Source organism: Mixophyes fleayi, chromosome 6 (assembly GCF_038048845.1).
Source record: "Mixophyes fleayi isolate aMixFle1 chromosome 6, aMixFle1.hap1, whole genome shotgun sequence".
Classification (NCBI taxonomy): Eukaryota; Metazoa; Chordata; class Amphibia; order Anura; family Limnodynastidae; genus Mixophyes; species Mixophyes fleayi.
In genome coordinates, this window is record NC_134407.1 from 217,690,000 (window position 1) to 217,711,854 (window position 21,855).

A 21,855-nucleotide genomic window follows, 5' to 3' on the forward strand; every position below is an offset into this window, starting at 1 on the left:
CAATTTTTAATGGACAACTGTGGAGACAGAAAATATCACAGATAAATATAGAGGTCAGTGAGCCATCTTGGAAAACTGGTCCAACCTATATGATTAAGTCCACAGATAAATGAGTCCAAGGTTTATCTGGAATGGGTAATGGTAACAAAGGACCAGCCTGGTTCTGAAGAGGCACTTTATGCTGAGCACACAAAGTACAAGTATATCTTGTTGAAGTATAGTCAACTAATATCTAAGGGAAATAAATTCTATAGTTTTCTTGATGCCAGCGTACCCAGAAAAAACCCATGTGCCCAATTTAGAAGTTTGGGACAAAGATTAGGTGAAACAAACTTCCTGCCGAAAGGAGTTTTAGAGGCATTAAGACTGTGGTGGCTACAAAACAACTGGGCTCTAATATTATTTTTGGGTATGACTGGATTCTTTATCCAAAGGATCAAAACAGAGCATCCGCTTTACTGTGTCTGGGGTCTGACCCCAAGGTAATCTGGAGATAGAAATGAGAAAAGAAGAAAGACCATCTTGCCTGCAGTAGTTTAAGACATTGAGCTGCTTGCAGAGAAAGTAAGTTCTTGTGATCAGTGAATATACTTAGAGGAAGAATTACTCCCTCAAGAAGATGTCTTCATTTCTCTATGGTCTATTTCACAGCCAGGAGTTCGTTGTCACCTATGTAGTAATTCTTTTCTGCTGGGATGAAACCACTCTGACTGCAAAGAACAAAGCATCAACACCTAAATTTTTTTGGGGGAGGTCTCTGGTTGCCAGAGAATGGGTGCAGAAATAAAGGCTTGTTCAAGCTTAACAAATGCTTGGGAGGCATCCGGCGGTCAAATTTTGGGATTTGTGGGTTAGTGCAGTGCCCCGGATAAACTGACGAAAGTAGTTGTAAAATCCTAAGAACTGCTGGATTGCCTTGAGACCAGTTGGCTGCGGTCAATCCTCAATCGCTTTAACCTACTCTGGAGACTGGTACTAAAAATTATATAACCAAGGAAAGACATAGAGGTCTGTTCAAGTAGGCACTTCTCAGGTTTGCAGCAGAGGTGATTCTGCTGGTGTCAGGATCTGCCTTCTCCTTTCTGCAGCATTGCTTCTGCATGCTGCTTTGTATTGGCAGCTCCTGCCTCTGGGACTTTATTGGACTTATTACATTGAATGAATTTTTCGGCATTACCTCTTATCTACCAGAGGTGCTGCAATTGTGTTTGTTTCTTCATACTACTAGAAGTTACCTTGCTGCACTAATTAATCACTTGCACCTGATGATGATTGTTTCTCTACTTATACCTGCCTCTCCCAGTTAACCCTGCTGGTTATTGCTGTATGTTGCCGTGCTTTACATTGTTGTGCTCCTGGTTCGCCTGTTCCCTGGGATTACAACAAGCTGCCTGCTGACAACTCTTTATTTGGTTCTCTCCACAAACTGTTCACCTGTATCAGCCATGTTCCTGTTATTTGCTTTCTGCATCTCTCAGCAATCCTTGTTCAATATCTATACTACCCATTTGTTCCATACTGCATTTTCTGGAAATATATCTGTGAAATAAATATTGTGTGCTTTCACCATATTCCTGGCTCCTTAGCTGTGATTTTCTGCATTGAAGCGTAACAGCTGGAGTCAGAACAAAAGTTGTATAACATACTTGTAATGGGATTGCACATCTGGAGAAAATATTAAGATGTCATCTAATTATATCACAACAAATTAATATAATCTTTGAAAATGTAATTGATAACGCTTTGGAAAACAGTGTTGAAGGCTGTTCTCCATTCATCACCTCACCTAATACGAATGAGGTTATATATCACCACTGATATCCAGTTTGGTGAAAATGGCACCCTTGATTAGGGTTGAATAATTCAGAGATGCGTGGAATTAGGTTCTTGATGGTGATATTATTGAGACCTCGATGGTAAATGCAAAGATGGAGACTCACGTATTTCTTCTTTACAAAGAAAAAAATGTCTCCAGCGGGTGATGAGGACTTCTGTATGAACCCATGTACATGGATATACTCCATAATAGCTTGTGTCTCTGTAAGAATAGACACTATCTCTGAGTGGTGTCTTGACAGGTAGGAGATCGATAGGGCAATCCCACTTTCTATGAGGGGGTAGTGTATCAGCTTTTTCCTTACTGTAGACACCCGGGAAGGATACATTTTTGAAGAGGTGGACCTTCATGTTTGAAGAACACACGAAAATAGACCGGCTTGGGAACATATTTTGTAAACATTTAAGGTGGTATTTTGATCCCCAGAAAGGGACCTGACCAGTGTGCCAGTTCTGAACCGGGGCATGCAGTTGTAATTATGGTCGCCCTAAGATTATGGGACTGATAGCCTTGGAAACAAAGTAAAAATGAATATGTTCCTAATGTAAAGCTCCAATTTGCATAAGAACGGTTAGGGTTCCTTGGGAAATAGTACCCTCTGACACCTTATTACCATCTATGACGATTTAGGAGATGGCACATGACAGAGCCTGAGTGGTTATCTCATATTTGGATATAAGAGAAGAAAAAGTTCCCCTGACACTTGAACCTCTTCCTGAGAGGTGATGAGAGACACTGGAGTAAACATTCTTTGAGAAATATCTAGAATAGTCTCCCTATTACTACCAAGGTTCTGACGTTTCTCTCACTTCTCTGGGGTTAATTTGGAGTGATCCAATTACATGGGCTCTTCAATGGACAACTCCGGTGATTGGAAACAGGGAGCCAGTCTAACGTTATAGTAACGTGACTGTTTGCTCTTTTGAGACCATTCAGGTGAAATATCCACTTTGTTACACAAAGAAATAAGGTAATATAAGGAGGAGGGCAGTCGTCTGGATGCTCATTTATAGATTTGGAACATGCTTGAAATGTAGAAGAGAATAATGGTTCTCTTCTTGCAATTAATTGTGGGTGTATCTGTATCTTAAAACCTTCGGTGGTAGTCAGCATATCACGACTACCACGACATGGTGACCCCGAACGGCTCCTTCCCGACCTGGCTCCAGCACGACTACTTTGACCAGTAAATGCAAGGGATCGCGACTTATGAAGAATCCGAACAGTCTTGATGACGTCACTGCTGACCGCAAAGCTCTTTTCCTTGCTGTTAAGGTGGAAAAGTAAGTATGCGGGCATAGACAATGTACTTTGCTTAGCGTTGTACATTGTACATGGGCGCATACTTACATCCGCAACGCTGCTTTTAAGAGGGTAATGTAAGTGAGATCATAAAGTCACGGCGGCTTCTTCATCCATGGCGATTACTTCCAGTCAGATGCTACATCAGTCGTCATGGAGCCTCGGCGGGAAGGAGCCCTTCGGTGTGAAGATGTTGGGGTAAGTGTTGTCGGGGTAGTCAGCATCGATATGCTGACTACCACCGCCTACAATAATAACCCTGTGTCCTGGTCCTCCATTACCTCCACATAAGTGTTCATTCCTGGCGCTGTGTATACTATAGAAAAATGCCAATTAGTCTAGTTAGTCACAGAAACCAAAGTTACTTTGTCAGATGCACTTATCATGCTTACATAGCATAGGGTAGGCTGAGTATAATCATTTAGACTCTAAAGATCTGGAGACTCACAGACACTCTCTGTGAGAGTCTCTATTGTTCAGTGCAACAACAAAAAAACCTGACAGACAGTCTAAGCTCAGTGAGCACAGACCAGACGCCTGGTGGAACGCACAGACCAGAAGTCGGGTGGAACGCACAGACCAGAAGTCGGGTGGAACGCACAACCCGGAAGTCGGGTGGAACGCACAGCCCAGAAGCTGGGTGGAACGCACAACCCGGAAGTCGGGTGGAACGCACAGAGCAGATGCTGGGTGGAACGCAAAGGCAGGAAGTCGGGTCTGTAACATCTTCCGGGTGAGAGGAGGCAGAGACTGGCAGTGGGTATGTACTTACATATATGATGATAAACATATAACATAGATATAACATAAAGTAGACAACTTAATTATGAAGTTGGTAGGTATGCATTTCCAGACTATGAAGTAGGAATTTCCAGGCTATGATACCCAAAATATATGTCCTCATTATGCCCATCTCATAATTCCCTCTTCATACCTTTATTTTGCCCACCACATTGCATTGTTATGCCCACTTGAAAGCCTCCTAATGCCAACCTCATAGCCAATGGTCACCTGATATCCCACATATTTGCCTCCCAGTGCTCATTTTCTTATGGCTGCCTTATAGCTTCATACTGCTCACCTCATAGCCACACAATGTCCGCCTAAGAACCTCTTAATTCCCTCTTCATATCCTCCCAGTGCCCACCCACCTTTCCTTATACTGCCAACCTTGTAGCGTCATAATAGTCACCCAATATTCTCTTAATTCCCTATTATAGCCTCATTATGCCCACCTTGTGGCCTTCCATGCCCACTTCATAATGCCCACTTCATAGCCTCAAAATGTCCACCTCCTATTGGCTGCCTCCGTTTCATAATGCACCATCTTTGTTTTTAATATTTCGCTTTTCCATTTCATGTTGCAGTTTTCATTTTAAATCTTTATTAATAAAAGTTTTTCCATTTTAAAGAAATTACAAGGACAATCAGTGCACCAGAAATCAGTCACCACTTTGGGTTTCTTTTCACCTTTTTGTCAATGGATTACGTCCTATGATTGTTATGGTTGCACATCCATGGACATTAGGTGTAACAAACTAGTGTATGATTAAAGAGTTATTTGGGAAGTGGATTGTAATCTATAATAACCAAATCTGTTTATGTGGTGATTTAACTTTCTTTGATCTGTTTGCCAATATTCTATGCACTATGTCGTCACTGGTTAGCAAACAACCAATCCAAAGATTAATCAGTGAATTCTACTATCTCTTGCAAGATTCTCAGTGTGATGTCACTTCTGACCTTGCTGTGTGGTCAATGGCTGCTTCTTGTTGGCAGGAGTGTTTTAAAGTTTTCAACCTGACATATTTAGTGACACTAAATTTACACCCAAAAACTAATTTATGTCTTTAAATTATGTAACCCCCTGTCACTGTGTGTAGTGTGGGGTGCAAAGGGTACACAGTGCACCTCCTTCTCAAGCCCTGGCTAGCTGATGGGCATGGGTGTAAATGATCAGGGGGTCCCTGCACATGCAGGTGTTTCTTTGTAGTTAGTGGGACACAGGTAATGTCACTTTGGTGCAGTGTAATAGAAGTCACAATAATTTGGGCGCCAGACCATCTCTATAACAAACTCAACTCTTTATTTACACTCTTCCTCCAGCACGATAATCATAATGGTTGCAGCAATAAAGAAATATATGTACAGCTCCTTACTCTCTCCAGCACAGTTCTTAATGAGCAATACGAATATGGTTGCAAATATATCTCATTACTCCTCCTGCACAGTTCTTAATGTTATCCAGATGTTATGTAACATAAATCATTGGTCTCTCTTACACTCCATACTCACTGCAGATACCCTTTCTGCAGGGGCACATGCATGGATGCTAATAGGCAGGCAGCCTCTCCTCCATGCAGCTCTGACACACTCTGTGTACCTCTCAACTGCAGCTCACCCCTCCTCTGCGGGGATAATGTCTCCTGTGCTCTGACACGTCACTCTGTGTACTCTCAGCCTCAGGATCTGACACTACAGCTACCAGGCCTCTTGTAGCAGCCCTCACTCCAGGGCCTCTTCCATGCAAAGTGTCCCCCTCTCTCTTGGGTTCTCTATAGTGGCATGGAGTTCTCCCCCTCATCCAGGGCACACATTCCTTGCCCTGGCTCAGTCACCATGCTCAGACTTCCAGGCAATGCTGGGGGAGCCTGGGAGCTTCCACCCCAGGTCCCCAGCTACAACTCTCCTCTTGTGTCTCCCTTCTCAGTTCCTATCCCCCCTTAATGACAGCCCCTCCTTCCTCTCACTTAGTCTCACAGGCTGGGCTGGGTTATCACCATGGTAACCAGTTTATGTAACTTTTCAGAAACTTCTATCTTACCCTCTAGGTGACCCCTCCTCTATTCACTGAGGTAAAGGTTTAACTAAAACACCACTAGGGGGGTGTTACAATTATAAAGTACATCTTTATCTTGTTAAATTTAACCAACAATAAAACCTTTATAACAAAATAAATTGAGAATGTAATTTATTTATTTTTATTAAAAAAAATCAGCTATAAATTAACTGCAATTAAATAAATCTCGTTGTATTTACCCTGAGCATATATGATGGCACCCACTCGACTATATCTTTAGTGCCACTGCCACCTCCTCTGCTGCCACCTCCTCCTGGAGCTCTTTCTGGCTAGCCCTTCTATGAAACAATATATGGAAATGTATCATCATCACCATTTATTTATATAGCGCCACTGATTCCGCAGCGCTGTACAGAGAACTCATTCACATCAGTCCCTGCCCCATTGGAGCTTACAGTCTAAATTCCCTAACACACACACACACACACACACACACAGACACAGACCGAGAGAGAGAGAGAGAGAGACTAGGGTCAATTTTGATAGCAGCTAACTAACCTACTAGTATGTATTTTTTGGAATGTGGGAGGAAACCGGAGCACCCGGAGGGAAGCCATGCAAACACGTGGAGAACATACAAACTCCACACAGATAAAGCCACAGTCGGGAATTGAACTTATGACCCCAGTGCTGTGAGGCAGAAGTGCTAACCCACTGTGTTGCCCGTGTCAAAAACCAAATAACAGTTGCTAGGTGCTGGATCATTTCCAACTCATTATCACACAATTATAATGCAACCTAAGAGAGTCAGTTCCTTAAGAGGGTAGTGCTGGATCCCTCGTCCAAAGAGAATAAATGTAAAGAGCACTAATCCAGTTGAATAATAATATAACATATAAAACCTCTATACCAGAGGTGTCCAAGTTCGGTCCTCAAGATATACCCACAAGTCATGTTTGCAGGAATTCTGTCTGTAGGAACAGGTGGGATAATTACTGACCCAGCCAAATAGGTTAACTCACCTGTGCATGATTAAAGAAATCCTGAAAACATGATCTGTTAATAGCCCTTGAGGACTGACCCTGGACACCTCTGCTCTATACCAAGAAATAGATCAGTGAATAGACAGCATGTAATAGGCTTCTGGTTACACAAAATGTATATAATAACACATAAGAAACATTGAAATAAAACCAATAAATAAATAGAGATGTGGGGACATTAAAAAAACGATCTGTAAAGATAACAAACAAATCACTCTCAAAAGAAGATACTGGCCTAAAATAATTGTAGCTATAAATATTGTCGCAATTGGATGTTCCAAACCAGAAATGTACTTTAAAAGGTGACCCCCATCTGGAAATATTAAGTGTTGATACATCTGAAAAATATAATTGTTGCCCCACTGGTAATGAAATAGTCATCCGCTATAATATAATGAAATAAATAAAATCCCCTTACATATAATCAGTATTGAAATTTGGCCCACTAATTTACTCAGTAAATAATTTGGCCCCCGTAGGATAATTAATAATAATTTTTGCCCCTCTAAATAAGAAATCACGATTACCCTCATATTTAAAACTTGTACTGCGTCTCCTGTTATGTTAACATTGAGCAGATAGCTCAAACAGCATGTTTTTTTTTTTTCAATTGATACCTGGGGCGAGTTTTAGTCTCTGTTTAATCTCTGGGGAGTTTCGCTGGAGATTGGATTTTGCAATGTCAAACTCGCAGGTTAATACATATGGCAACATAAAATCGTCAGTGATCTCGAGCGATTTGAAATCGCTCAAAAAATCGTAGCTTGATACATTTAAACCATACTTGCCAACATTTCATTTTTTTTTTCCGGGAGCTGCTAGTAGGAGGTAGGCGTGTAGGGGGCGGGCCCCCGAAAATCGCGTCATTTAGCCCTGCCCCATTACGTAATGACGCAAATCGCGTCATTTTACAGTGGGTGAATCGCGGCGTTTGAACCGTATTCTGCCCACTTCAGGGCAGATCAGGGAGATTGCCACACTCTCTCGAGAGTCTGGGAGACTCTCGCAAAATGCGGGAGTCTCCCGGACGTTCCGGGAGAGTTGCCAAGTATGATTTAAACCCCCAGGTGCCTAAAGCAATAGGCGTAGAAAAAGTAGGGAGCATTAACTGCTTATGAAAAGTGTTTCCCTAGATCACTGAGCGGTCAAATTGATTTATTTTCCAATGTCATATCCCTCATCAAGAGGGAGAGGACACACAACTGGAAAACCAATTTAATTATTCAAGTCCCTATAGTAAATTAAATAAAATGTGACAGAAAAAACAATGCCAAAAAATATTTACACACATGGGGAATCGAACACTTAACTGCGTCTAAAATAACTAATAAATTAAAGTAAAAAAATATACGGTATATATTTTGTACATGATTACTCATTATCTCAAATCAATAGTATTAGTACAAAAAAATAATACAAATATTATCTAAACATTAATTAACTAAAAGTGAGCCCTAGAGATTCATTTGACCACTGTAGGTGTAATGTGCGCAATTTAGAGATCCGTAAGATCTCTCTTTTGCACAGATAACGGGACCTGTCTCCATCTTGTGCTGTTGGTTTAATAGTTTAATAGGATCTGCATGATGTACATCCATAAAGTGTTCAGGAGCACGCTTGTTTATAATGTTACACCTCCGTTCCATGAATCTAACCTTTACAGATCTATTTGTTGTCCATGTGTTGTGTCACAGTTATTGACACCAAGGGGTAAATGTATCAAGCTGAGAGTTTTCCGGCAAGTTTGAAAAGTGGAGATGTTGCCTATAGCAACCAATCAGATTGTAGTTATCATTTTGTAGAATGTACTAAGTAAATGATAGCTAGAATTTTCAAACCCGCTGGAAAACTCTCAGCTTGATACATTTACCCGCAAGAATGTTTGGAAAAGTATTTGTATAATGTAGCTACAAGAAGTGAAATGAGTTGTTAGTGTGGGGTAACCATTTATAGTTTTTGTTCAAAATGTTCACTAAAAACCTCTTGTTTATTGCAGATATTATATTATAACATTACAGTGTTTCATACACTAATGTCTCTTAGTAGGATTACTTTCTCTTCAGTGTATAATGTGTGCTCCTCCATTCAGCAGTGATGTGCATTTCTTTACATTGTGTTTAAATGTTTTCTTTAAAAGAAAAAATAAATGTTTTAAATACATCCTGTCTGTGTATGTTTAACATTGTGATTTTATTGTTTTGAAAATATTTTTACACATTAAATGTTGCCATTTCCTATAGTCCTATATAGACATTATAATATACATGTTGATATTATTTATTATTATTATTTTTTATTTATAGGGCGTCACTAGGTGTCCGTAGCGCCGTACAGGGACAAACAAAATTACAATACGAGGTGAGACAGCACACTACAGTAAACAATAAGCACAGTAACTCAGTGAGCTCAAAGCACAGCTAGAGAGGCGGGGGAGGGGAGAGGAGAAGGTCCCGCATACAGCGGATCCCAAGAGCGAGGGCACGGATGACAGGGAAACTCGCAGAGGGGAGAGGAGGGAGCGAGAGGGGACGGGGGGAAGAGGGTCCTCGAGGAGGTAGCTAGAGAGCAGAGTTAAAAGTGGTGAAGACAGGAGGAGAGATGACCCTGCTCAAAGGAGCGTACAATCTAAGGGGTGGGGTAGACAGAGAGACACGGGGGGAGAGGGAGAGAAAGAGGAATGGAGGATAAGGATAAGGGAAGGGGAATGAAGGAGAAGAGGCAGAAGAAAAGGTAGGAAGTTAAGTGGGAGACTGGAAGGCTTTAAGAAAAAGGTGGGTTGATAGATATGTACCAGTTTTGCCCCACTTGGAAAGCTACCTGTATCTTACACAGTTAGGTATTTGTAGAACTGATGAGCCCTGAACTAATGACAACATTTTATACCCTAATGTGTATTTACAGTCACAATGTTTCCTGTCTATGAACAACAGTAAGACAGATACACTGTATAATAAGGTGATGGGATGGAGCTGAGACATTGTGACAATAAATGAAACAACCTCTCTCTACTCACTGTAAGTCCAGTTAAGCAGTGAATGGAAACCTGTATATGATATAAGATGACAATTTGGATGACAATTTGGCACCAACTTTAAGACAAGTCTGAAACTTGAACACAAGTGTTGAATAGAATGAAATCCTCTGTAAACTTCTGACACACAATGATATAAAATGAGGTCGGCTTTTTACCCTGTGCCCACCAGTAAGGTGTAACTCTGAGGTTTATGGTGCCAGTACTGGAGCACCACCTGCTTGAAATCGGTTTAGCCTATCTTCCCTTGTCCGGTAATGTCATGCCTGGTAATCTCCGTGAAATCAAGCTATGAATTTTGTTTAGCAACTCCACAAAAGGGGCTTACAATCACTATCAATATTCATATAACCAGCTTTACAGTATTCAGGGTATATGAGTGTTCCCAGTGGGACTAGGTTCTTTAAATACAAGGGGGATTATTCACTAAACTGCGTATTTGAAAAAGTGGAGATGTTGCCTATAGCAACCAATCAGATTCTACCTGTTATTTTGCAGAATGTATTATATAAATGATAGCTAGAATCTGATTGGTTGCTATAGGCAACATCTCCACTTTTTTCAAACCCGCAGTTTAGTAAATCTAGCCCAAAGTGTTAATTAGCCGTACAAGAAAAGTCACAGAAAACCATCTATCATCAGTTAATGCATTTATTCAGCTACAAATAATGCTTGAGAGATACTTAGCTTTGCGGAGTGTCTCAAACCTAAATCAAATCAGTCTGAAAGCCCCAATCCAGATTCACGTAGGAGGGAAACTCTCTGGGCACCGCTGGAGGTTATGGTCCCAGATGAGGCTCAGAAAAACACTATTTCCCTCCCTCCCCTAGAGGGGTTATATAGTTAATTACAGGGTCTGTTATACTACATATTCATTGGTGCTATAAAACATACACAAAAAAAATTGATAGACAATTCAGTGCCCTTGTCTTTCTTTGATAGACATATCCTATTCTACTTGGTCAGCAGAAAGCTCATTCTGTGTTGAAATAAACAAGAGAAACAAATATTTTAACCCTTCATTACAATTCTCTCCTGGGGCCTGATGAAAAAACAGTCAGTATTTAACTTATGTGCAAAACAGAACACTCATTTGCACCCCTTGCATTGTAACATGGTTTTGTCCAGGAGACTGAAATAAGGATCCTCTTTATTTAAGATTCTTAATGAATCGGGCCCCTGGTTCTCAATGTCTTGTCAAATCAGAATGCTGATAATATGGCGCACAGTCATCATGTATTTTTAAAGGTAACATTTGCTTATTAATAAAACAATTGGTCACATCCTTGAGAGTAATAAAGCGTGCGTGTAATTGCACTACTTTATTGTCCCACTCTTCATTCAACTCATGTGTCCCAGTCAATTGACTTTTTATGCTGAAGGGATTGTCCAGTTTCTCATGAGTCGAAGTGAAGAGTCCGTGTATATTCATTATCAGCACAAAGGGTAGGATGAGTTCTGGAAATCCTCATGGTGGCATCTTCATAGCTATTTGCGCAGATATAACCTGGAAGTAGGAAGATAACAAGGCTTAGTATCTCCATCGATCAACACAATATAGGTCTTACCTAACCTCTTTCACTTAAAATCTCCCCCTTTTTCTTTTCTGTTTGTGTCCCTGTTTGTAAAATCCACATTTTTTCTCCTGGAATTTGTTATGTAATCATGTACATGCTATGTGGGATGACCAGCATCTGTCCTAAACCATCACGACTTGAGAACTAAGGCTGGAGATAAGCATTAGTGAGAATGGGGTTCACACCAGGAAAATAGTAGTATATGGAGGGCTGATGCTCATCCCCTGTTTAACCCCTTAGAGACAGTTCCTTGTAAGCTAGATCCCGCGTATCAGAAGCTGCATCCAACAAGCTGATGCTGATTTGCCAAGCCGGTGCTTGCAGGGACTTTTAGAGGGTGACATAGTACTCTGAATATTCTGAAAGTAGAGAACGTTGGACACCCGTGACTCTCAAATGAATGGACTCGGCCAGTTTTATTTTTTCATGCACTATGTAAGCTGTTATGTAATATGATGTTCTTGGTCCCCCCCACACACCTTTGTACGGTGCTGCGGAACCTTGACCTTATTTGTATTAGATGTGAATAGTGGAAACAGTAAGAGGAAAATACAGTATATACATAATGTGTGACAACATGTCCTCAGTGTTGGGAGAAGAAACAGTAATGACTGCAGGAGGTCGGCGTCCATTTTCTTGTAGTACATATCTTTCTACTGTTAGGTAAATATGCCACTGAATTGTATTTGTTCTATTCTATATACAAGAAAATTTGATAGGCAGATTATTTAGAAGAAACACTACAGGAAAAAATAAATATAATTAATGAACAAAACACTGATCACAGTTTATAATAGCGGCAGCCATTTTCTTATAGAGACATAGAATGGAGAATAACAGTATTTATGTAGGAAAATGCAAAGGATGTCTCATAAACCTCCATGACTGATAACAATGTAAACACTAGAGTAAAAGGAACTAATACATATCTACAATTAGTGTCCTCAGTGCGGACCAGTGGTGGCCATTTACCTATAGTCCCAATTGATACCACATTGGTTTTTCTTCATATCCTCTGTTTATAACAAGTGACTCTGCAGAGTTGGTGCGGCCCATGAATTTCAGCCACTTTATTCTTTGCGTGACAAACAAAAACAGAGGATGCAAAGTATTCTATAATATATTATGTTCTAATTATATAGAGGAGAGGGGAACTGTAGAGTGAGATGTCTGGATCCCTGGAGAGATTAGGGATTTAATTTTCATTAACCTCACATTTCATCTTTAGAGGACTACTTTTCCGAGTCCTTAATACTGCTGACCCCCATCATCTCGTCGTGTCGCTATACACTGCTCTATTCAAAATGGTAGGCTTGGGCCTGCCATAGTCAGATGACACAGGACAGTGGGCCCACTGAAGATGGCAGGATACGTAAGTGTTTTATGCACTCCAATTTCCTGTATATATGAAACTGTTACATATAAGGCAGGGGCTGTGTCTGTAAAATAGACTGTTTTTGTATTTTGCACAACTAACCCCTAAAAAGAAAAAACTCGAAATAGGAGGATTTTCATTTAGTTTTATATTGTTGTATCCCTTAATACACAGGATTACACAGTAGTAAAGAAAACATCTGGTGAGAGTGTGACACAATACAGTAGCCATCCCCATGTGTCAAGATTAAGCAGTACCCAGAGCCTCATCACGGTGCCTCCACCTCAGTCACTGATACATGAGAAAAACAATGATCAGAAGATCCTGCAACTCACCAACAAGATCACTCAGCTGCTGACTGGAGAGGTGACTGCTGGGAATGGGACATTATACAGTAACACCAGGGGATGTGTCTGGGTGATGACTGTATCATTGTGTGTGTCAGGTTCCTATAAGGTGTCAGGATGTCACTGTCTATTTCTCCATGGAGGAGTGGGAGTATTTAGAAGGACACAAGGGTCTGTACAAGGACGTGATGATGGAGAATCACCAGACCCTCACATCACTGGGTAAGAGGAGACTTTATTGTGTTGCAAAGCAGTGAGCATTTTTGAGGGTCAGCTAGTCATCATCTGCTAAACACATGTAAACAATGTATTCTGTCACTGTCTGTCTCCTTCAGATGGATCCAGCAATATAAATATCCCAGAGAGATGTCCCCACCAGGATTGTCCTGAGATAAATCACAGGATCCCACAGAAGTATCAGGTAGATGGAATTTATGATCTCACAACATTTCAATATGCCAAAGCATCGTATGATCTGTAGAGACACCGTGTGTGTCTTATACACTGATTGATTCTCCTGAATTATTGAACGCATTGTGTTATTTTATTATTTTGTTGGTTAATTAGTGTGAAGACCTGACATGGATTAAGGTAGAAAAAATAGAGGGAGAAGAAGAGACGTATGTGAGGGGTGATCAGCAGTGTAAGGAGGAGGAAATCCCTACAGATATCAGCACAGGTGAGTAATAAACACTTACACCCTCCTTTCTCAGAATGAACTAATGAGGAAAAATATATCTGCCCGTTGGTGAGTCAAAAGCCATAAGCCACTAACAGACTTCTGTTCTAATAACATCGTTTCATTGTGTTCTACCAGCCAAGAGATCTCCTCTCCACACTTTCTGGTGATAACCATAATGATGCTATTAGTGATAAATGGGATGAGACTACATAGGATATTTCCCATAATCCTCCCTGTGCACTACTACATGTGACATTATCCATGATCTACGCTGTGCACTGATAGTAATAATATTTGCATAGGGGATACTCGGTAATGATTATATTATCTTAGTTTTATTTCAGGCAAGCTGTATACTATGTAATTATAATGTAAATTATCCACGTCATGGGTGTGTGATATAATGTGACGCTGTGAGTTCACAGGTTGTTTGAAAAAAATACACGTATCCTAACACTACAGTGTATTTAAGAGGAGTTTTTTTTCAGATCATGGGCCAAGTAAGGGGAAGCAACATCTAAATGATCCTGCTCAAGAGAATATTGGTGAAGTCTTCCTAAACTCCAGGGAGTGGAGGCTTCTTGCCAGCAACCTCCAACGTTCTTTAGCTTCAAATCCTCCCTTCCCATTGGCTTTGGCATTGTCTACTAATAATTTATAGGACATGGAGGTAGATATATGGACGGACTTTTTGCTTGCTTCCTCCCAGGCAAACTGAACATTTCATAACACCATAAATATTGGTCAAATTGGACTTTGAAGATGACATCCACACTGTTCATTAAAGCAGTGTACCTACAAATAATTTACATCCACACTACTCAAACAAATTTTGACGGGTTGGAATCCAGCACAGATAGAACAGTATTAATGTGTGAGAACTTCCTAGATCTATGGATCTGGAAGGCTTGAACTTCTTTACCTCCCTGTAAAACCAGTTGGACATTACAAGATTGAGATTGACGGATCCCACAGAATTGATCATTTTCAGTATTTTTGTCTCCTTACCTGCAGAGTTGGTGTCAGCTATTCTGCAACCACCACTCCTTATTCACTGTCATCAGCTTGGGTTTGTTCTCGCTAGAGAAAAGGAACCTAATCACTTAGACTAAAGCACTTAATCCGATCTACCTTGTTTCGCGGTGTCTTCCTGCAATATTCATTTCTACTCATGCGGAAAAGTCCTTTGATCGTAGAGTGGGCTTTCTTGGAGTGGGAAAGTTTACAATTTTATCAAAGGGATACCTACCCTCTGCTCACACCCTCTCATTGTGAGTACGAGTAAATTACGTCCTTTCATATAAAGGGCCCATCCACAACGGTACCAGACACAGCTGGCCGCTACCTCACTTGATCTTTTATCTTGGTTGTTGGGGATGTCTCTATAGTACTTCACATGATGATTAGAATGTTGAATCCTGCACAGAGGACTCATAAGCAACCACAAAACTGTCTCTAATATTCTGGATTAATAAAAACTTGCACCACACTTTAAAAACCTAGTGGGTAAAGTATCGATTTAAAGGGCAGCTATGAAAATGCCATTAAACAGAAGTCCATTCTCAGATTGGAATGATTTATTTCAGAAAATCTGAGACAACCCAAACATCACTGTGATTACATTAGGCCCTTGCGAACCATAAAGTTGTAGCTTTTGTAGATGACCTCCTTTTATGTTACATAGCCAGCCATCTTTATCCACAGCCTCATGCAAGAATTGGACACTTTTCAACAACTTAATAACTAAATCCAAATCTCAAGCTTTGAACATTACTCACCCAACTTGAGTTTCCTCTGTGTCCTCCTCTTTTAACTTCATTTGGTCCAGGCAGTCGGTGAAATACTTGGACACACAGATATCCTGTGACCTCTCCCAACTTTATACTGTAAACTACCTACTCATACTGAGGACAATCATCTTAAACAGTATCTTCTCACAATCGCCTGTTAGGTGTATTGTTTTTAAAGTGAGAGCTCTTCCACAACTTCTTTGCATTTTCGAGATGGTTTTGTATCTGGTTCACTTCTACTTTTTTCCACTTTTTTGGATATATGATGAAATTAAACATTTTCTGTCCTCCCTCCTCATCAAGGAAGTGCTTTCCCACCCACAGACTCATTTTGAGGTTCTATGTTTGGGATCAGACCCTTACCTATGGTATGTTTTTGGACTTTGGTTGATGCCTTGCCAGATTGAGTTCGAGAGTAGGAACAAGTTGGTGAGGAGACTTTTTCAGATAAATAATGGTCTGAGGTGATGTTCTTAGTCATTGTTATTATTCTTTTTATTACTATTATTATTGTTTATAAGGTGCCACAAAGGGTCCGCAGCTCCTTAAAAATGTATTAAATGACCTTATGTTTCCTATAGATGGATCCAGTAACAGAAATACCCCAGAGAGATGTCCTTGTCCTCTTTATTCAGAAGATTATACAGAGGAAAATCACAATCTCCCACAGAAGTATCAGGTAGATGGAGTCAAAGTGACATTTCACTATGTTTAATACACTGATATTATTCTGTACAATCTCATTATTATCAGACATTATTAAAGTGTTAAAATGGGGAGACAAACTCTGGTGAAATATTTCTTCACTCAATATGTGCTCAATAATAATGGTGCCAAATTGCCGCGTACCAAATAATAAATGATAAAACAGGCTTATGCGATTCACTTTAGTTCCTTGTCGCCCCGTCTTTATTTTGGAAACAAGTAATAACCTTGAACAGGGTAAAACAATGGCAAAGAGCCAACCATATAGTGTAGTATGTTAAATCGGAATGTTTTGATTATTATTATTATTATTTAGGTGCCACAGATTCCGTAGAGCCGGACAATTATACAAATACAGGTAAGACATAGCTAATACAGTAAGCAAAATCACAAATACATGAGGCAGTTACACATAAGTAGCACAAATTATTGTGAGTAAAAGTGTAAGGACTCACACAGAGCGTAACAAAAGGCATGACAAGGTCTTACAAGGGAGATGGACAGTAGGCCGACATGAGGCGACGGGTAGAGACTCCCCTCCCGTGAGAGCTTAATTAATGAAGTAACCTGAATTCCTCCATGAAATCACAAATATGGATTCCTGCAGTGCTGGGCCCTATTCAAGGAGAAATAAGTAGTGTCCGGAAAACCCCATTGTGTTTCATCTTCAATTTCAACTTCATCAAGACGGATGGTGTTTATGCCCGAAAGGAAAGATCTATATAGTATGTAGTGCTAACATATATACATCACAATACGAGTTGATTGCGGAAAAATTGACCTGCAGCGTATACGTCATGCAAGTCCTTCCAGTTTATCTGAAACCTGTCTGAAGGTGAATATGAGCGTTGTCTATCCCCGATTTATCGGGTACATAACTTATTAGTGACACGATTCTTCTATGAATAGAGGAGTAAATACGGCGCCATCTGTACAATGTAGTAAATTGGCTCCATTTTACTTACGGACACTGCCTAGTAAATCATAAGAGTATGCCATACTGGGTGCTATTGTTAGCCAGAAATATATCATAATCATAACATATCATAATATATCAAATCATAAGTATACTGTATAAATAAAGATCCGCTGTACCCATATACTTGAAATTAATTAAAAAGAAAATCTAAAACAAATGATATTAACACGACCATGCATAATAAAAACTCCTAGAAGGATGACAATAAAACATAAAACAATTTACATAAAAATATGTACTATAAACCAGAAATCAACTAATTTATATAAGCAATATTTAAAAGTTAATAAAGGAATAAAATATTTTAAATATGGGCAAACATTGAGCAGAAAGAATTGTAAAAATTTTACTATTTCACAGCCTTCATTCACACCACTGGGGACAGGGTATTTAATTGAAAGATCCAATACATCTATCTTTGGGACAGTAATTTGTTCAAGTCGCCCCCTCTCACGTTCATTGTTCCATGTAGAATGGCTTTCAAGGTTGAAAACCTGTGACCAGAACCATGATTATTAATTAATTAAGTGTTTAGGAATATAGTGATTATCAAACTTTCTTATAATTCCCAGATAGGTTCCTGTATTCTGATTTGAGCATACATTTGGTCTTGTCCATATATTTTAGGCCAAATGAAACACAAAAGGGGAAATTCATTTAGCCTTTCTAATACTACAGTAGATATCTATTTTTTTCTCGCACCTCTATTGGGTGCGAGGAATAATACGTGGAGATTTATGTCAAAATCTTTGCCTCCAAATGTTCGCAATACACTTCGTGGTTAGTTGAATTCCCCCCCTAATAGTTAGACAACATTTGTAGTAGTACAATCCATGAATGTTCTCATCTCAAATTCTTTGGTGCTGTAAAAATTAGGAGATGAGCACATTTGCATATTATACAATAGCTGTATTTATGGAAACCCACCACTTTATTGCTGGGTATATTGGTATTACGAACCGGTAGTGGTTTCGGTAGACTGGGAGCCAAAGTATTATTAAGATTCTAATGTTTTTTGAAAATAAAATCCAGTCTTTCAGGAGTAGGATCCATCAGGGTCCAGTTCTTGATTAAAGTATTTCTAACACGTCTTTCAGAATCATTGTATCTTCTAACATAGGGAATGAATTCATTGTTAGAATTTTTAACTTTATTATTAAAGTGTTATTTTATTGTTATATTGGTTATTTAGGTTGAAGATCTGACTAATATTAAGGTAGAAAATACAGAGGGAGAAGAAGAAATGTATGTGAGGGGTGATCAACGGTGTAACAATGAGGAAATCCCTACAGATATTAGCACTGGTGAGTAATAAACACTTATTACAGTAATAAACACATATTCTCCTTGTTCAGTTACTACAACAATCTCTTATTCTACACCTTCCTCTGTCAGTACAAACAAATGAGTAAAAAGTATCTGCCCAGTGTGGGGGAGTCAGAAACGTTCAGCCTCTATTAGACTCCTCCTCACATCATATTGTGTGCTACCGAGATCTGACCAGTCACCATAGTGATTTCATCACGGATCAATGGGATGAGACCATGAGACACATGCGGATAATTCTCCCTGTGCACTACGACATGTGTCATTATCCAATGTCTTCCCTTTGTAATAATACCTGATTATTTGGTTCTTAATATGTGTATGCTAACACGGCAGTACTAAAGCAAAATACCAGGTCTGCCTATACCACATGGAGAACATTGAGTAGTGTAGAGACATGAATAGGACATGCCCACGACTACTCTGCTTCACAGACTCCAGTGTTTGTGTGTGAGGCCAATGTCAGTATAAGCATGGTGGTTGGACAATGACACTGGCTAATGAGGCTCCCTGTCCGATGATACTGGCTTGGGCAATGTGTGTGCTTTGGATATCTTCCTAAAATCTGCATTTTGGGTAGAGTTGATAATGTGACTGTCGAATCTGCATGTCCCTGTGGCTAAGTTACATTTTCTCATTGTACATTTATAAGTGTAATAAAGTTTTCATAGTTTGCCAATTGAAATTAAACAGCTAACCATCTAGAACTCACTAATAGCATGAATATTTGCTATTCAATTTTAAAAAATAGATATTTATTTCCATGCATTTTTTTTATTTCCAACAGGTGGAAGAAGGATTACCCCGGAGAGTTTTGTCATTTTGTCTTCAGATTTTAAAATAGAAGATAATACTCAAGATTCTCCAGCAGAAAACCCTATTACCCTAAATATACATCCAGTAGTTCACAGCGCAGATGTATCATCTGATCCCTATAATCATGAGGAATGTTCTGATAACTCAGATTTAGCTACACATAGTACAGCTCATACGGGTGAAAAAATGTTTTCCTGTTCTGAATGTGAGAAATCATTTATTCATCAGTCAACCTTTGTTAGACATCAGAGAACTCACACAGGTGAGAAACCATTTCCATGTTCTGAATGTGGGAAATGTTTTACACAGAAACCAGTTCTTGTTCAACATCAGAGAAGCCACACAGGTGAGAAGCCATTTCCTTGTTCAGAGTGTGGGAAATGTTTTACACAGAAATCAGATCTTGTTAAACATCAGAGAATTCACACAGCTGTCAAACCATTTCAATGTTCTGAATGTGGGGAATGTTTTAGACTGAAATTACAACTTATTCGACATCAAATAAGTCACACAGGTGAGAAACCATTTCCATGTTCTGAGTGTGGGAAGTGTTTTACACAGAAGCCAGTTCTTATTAAACATCAGAGAATTCACACAGGTGAGAAACCATTTTCATGTTCTGAGTGTGGGAAGTGTTTTACACAGAAATCAGTTCTTGTCAAACATCAGAGAACTCACACAGGTGAGAAACCATTTCCATGTTCTGAGTGTGGGAAATGTTTTAGACAGAAATCAGTTCTTGTTGAACACCAGAGAAATCACACAGGTGAGAAGCCATTTTCATGCTCTGAGTGTGGGAAATGTTTTACAAAGAAATCAGGATTTGTTAAACATCAGAGAATTCACACAGGTGAGAAGCCATTTCCATGTTCTGAGTGTGGGAAATGTTTTACAGATAAATCAGCGCTTGCTGAACACAAGAGAATTCACACAGGTGAGAAACCATTTCCATGTTCTGAATGTGGCAAAAGATTTACACAGAAATCAACTCTCGTCGTACATCAGAAAATTCACACAAGAGAAAAGCGATTTCATTGAGCTGAAAAATATGAAACAAGATTGCAGCAATACTCTAAATAAAAGAAAATTAGGCATAAATACATTTACACAGTGTATACTGAAAGATATATTTACATCAAAGCGCTCCAAAGCTCCAGTCCAACAGTATATTAACATGTTATAATTTATAACCATTCACATACCTTGGTGGAATATATATCATCAACAGAAGACTAGAGTAGATCGCTCATGTGTGGAACATATTGCAGTTTTGTTATGGTATTAAATGCTGCCATCACTCTCCTCATAATCACAGACTATACTGTAACATAGGATCCTAAGTAATATATAATCTTGGCATTAGGCTGGAGATATCAAGTGGCATTGGGAACACTATTACATTATGTTTGGTCATACTGTCTAGTTGAAGGTGTGGTATTGCTTATAATATTCGTTCTGTAATATGTTACTGTCTTACTAGGATTATTTGCAAAGCTGCAAATAAGTGTGCAAGTGCAATTTTGTGATGCTATGTGGCAATTTTGTTTTTTTACAAATGCAAATATTTATACAGACATCTCTTTCTCTCTCCCTCTCTCTATCTCTCTATATATATGCATGGTTTTGTAGGTCAATATGCATTTCAAAAATTTGCATCTTACAGGAGGCACCAAATGGAGCCAGGCTTGTATTGTACCCGGGAAAATTAGATTTTGTCTTGCAAGGCAAGATGTTTAAATGAGGTTCAAATGCTGGAGGGTATGTCTTTATGAGGACTTTCTGGTTAGAGACGGTGTATACAGGGACATTTCCCCGCCTGCTAAAGGACTGGAAATTTACATATGTTCTAAGGTGACGGGGGTCAGACCTTCGCCAATATTTTTTAATGGAATGCCTTTTGCAGAATTAATGCAGAAATATACAGATTTAAAGGGACATAAATAAACATGACATAAAAACACGCAAGTGTGGTACATAATATATGTATTTCTGGTGTCCTCTCACTCATGATTTTATACTTAAATGAGGCTTACATGAGCAGTATCTTTGGAGAAAAAAAGTAATGGTATCATCATCATCATCATCATTTATTTATATAGCGCCACTAATTCCGCAGCGCTGTACAGAGAACTCACTCACATCAGTCCCTGCCCCATTGGGGCTTACAGTATAAACACACACGCAGACTAAGGTCAATTTGTTAGCAGCCAATTAACCTACCAGTATGGTTTTTTTTTTTGTAGTG

General features: G+C 39.4%; 1 protein-coding gene across 1 annotated transcript in view; it reads left to right on the plus strand.

Annotated features, from left to right (window-relative positions):
- Positions 1-21,855, plus strand: part of LOC142095489 (uncharacterized) — a 120,896-nt gene that overhangs the window by 30,061 nt on the left and 68,980 nt on the right. The window contains exons 11-19 of the mRNA XM_075178434.1: positions 2,944-3,023; positions 3,620-3,899; positions 13,140-13,331; positions 13,411-13,534; positions 13,648-13,733; positions 13,880-13,991; positions 16,366-16,463; positions 18,661-18,772; positions 19,582-20,641. Of these exons, the coding sequence (XP_075034535.1) occupies positions 2,944-3,023; positions 3,620-3,899; positions 13,140-13,331; positions 13,411-13,534; positions 13,648-13,733; positions 13,880-13,991; positions 16,366-16,463; positions 18,661-18,772; positions 19,582-20,641 (2,144 nt within the window). The remainder of the gene's footprint in view (positions 1-2,943; positions 3,024-3,619; positions 3,900-13,139; positions 13,332-13,410; positions 13,535-13,647; positions 13,734-13,879; positions 13,992-16,365; positions 16,464-18,660; positions 18,773-19,581; positions 20,642-21,855) is intronic.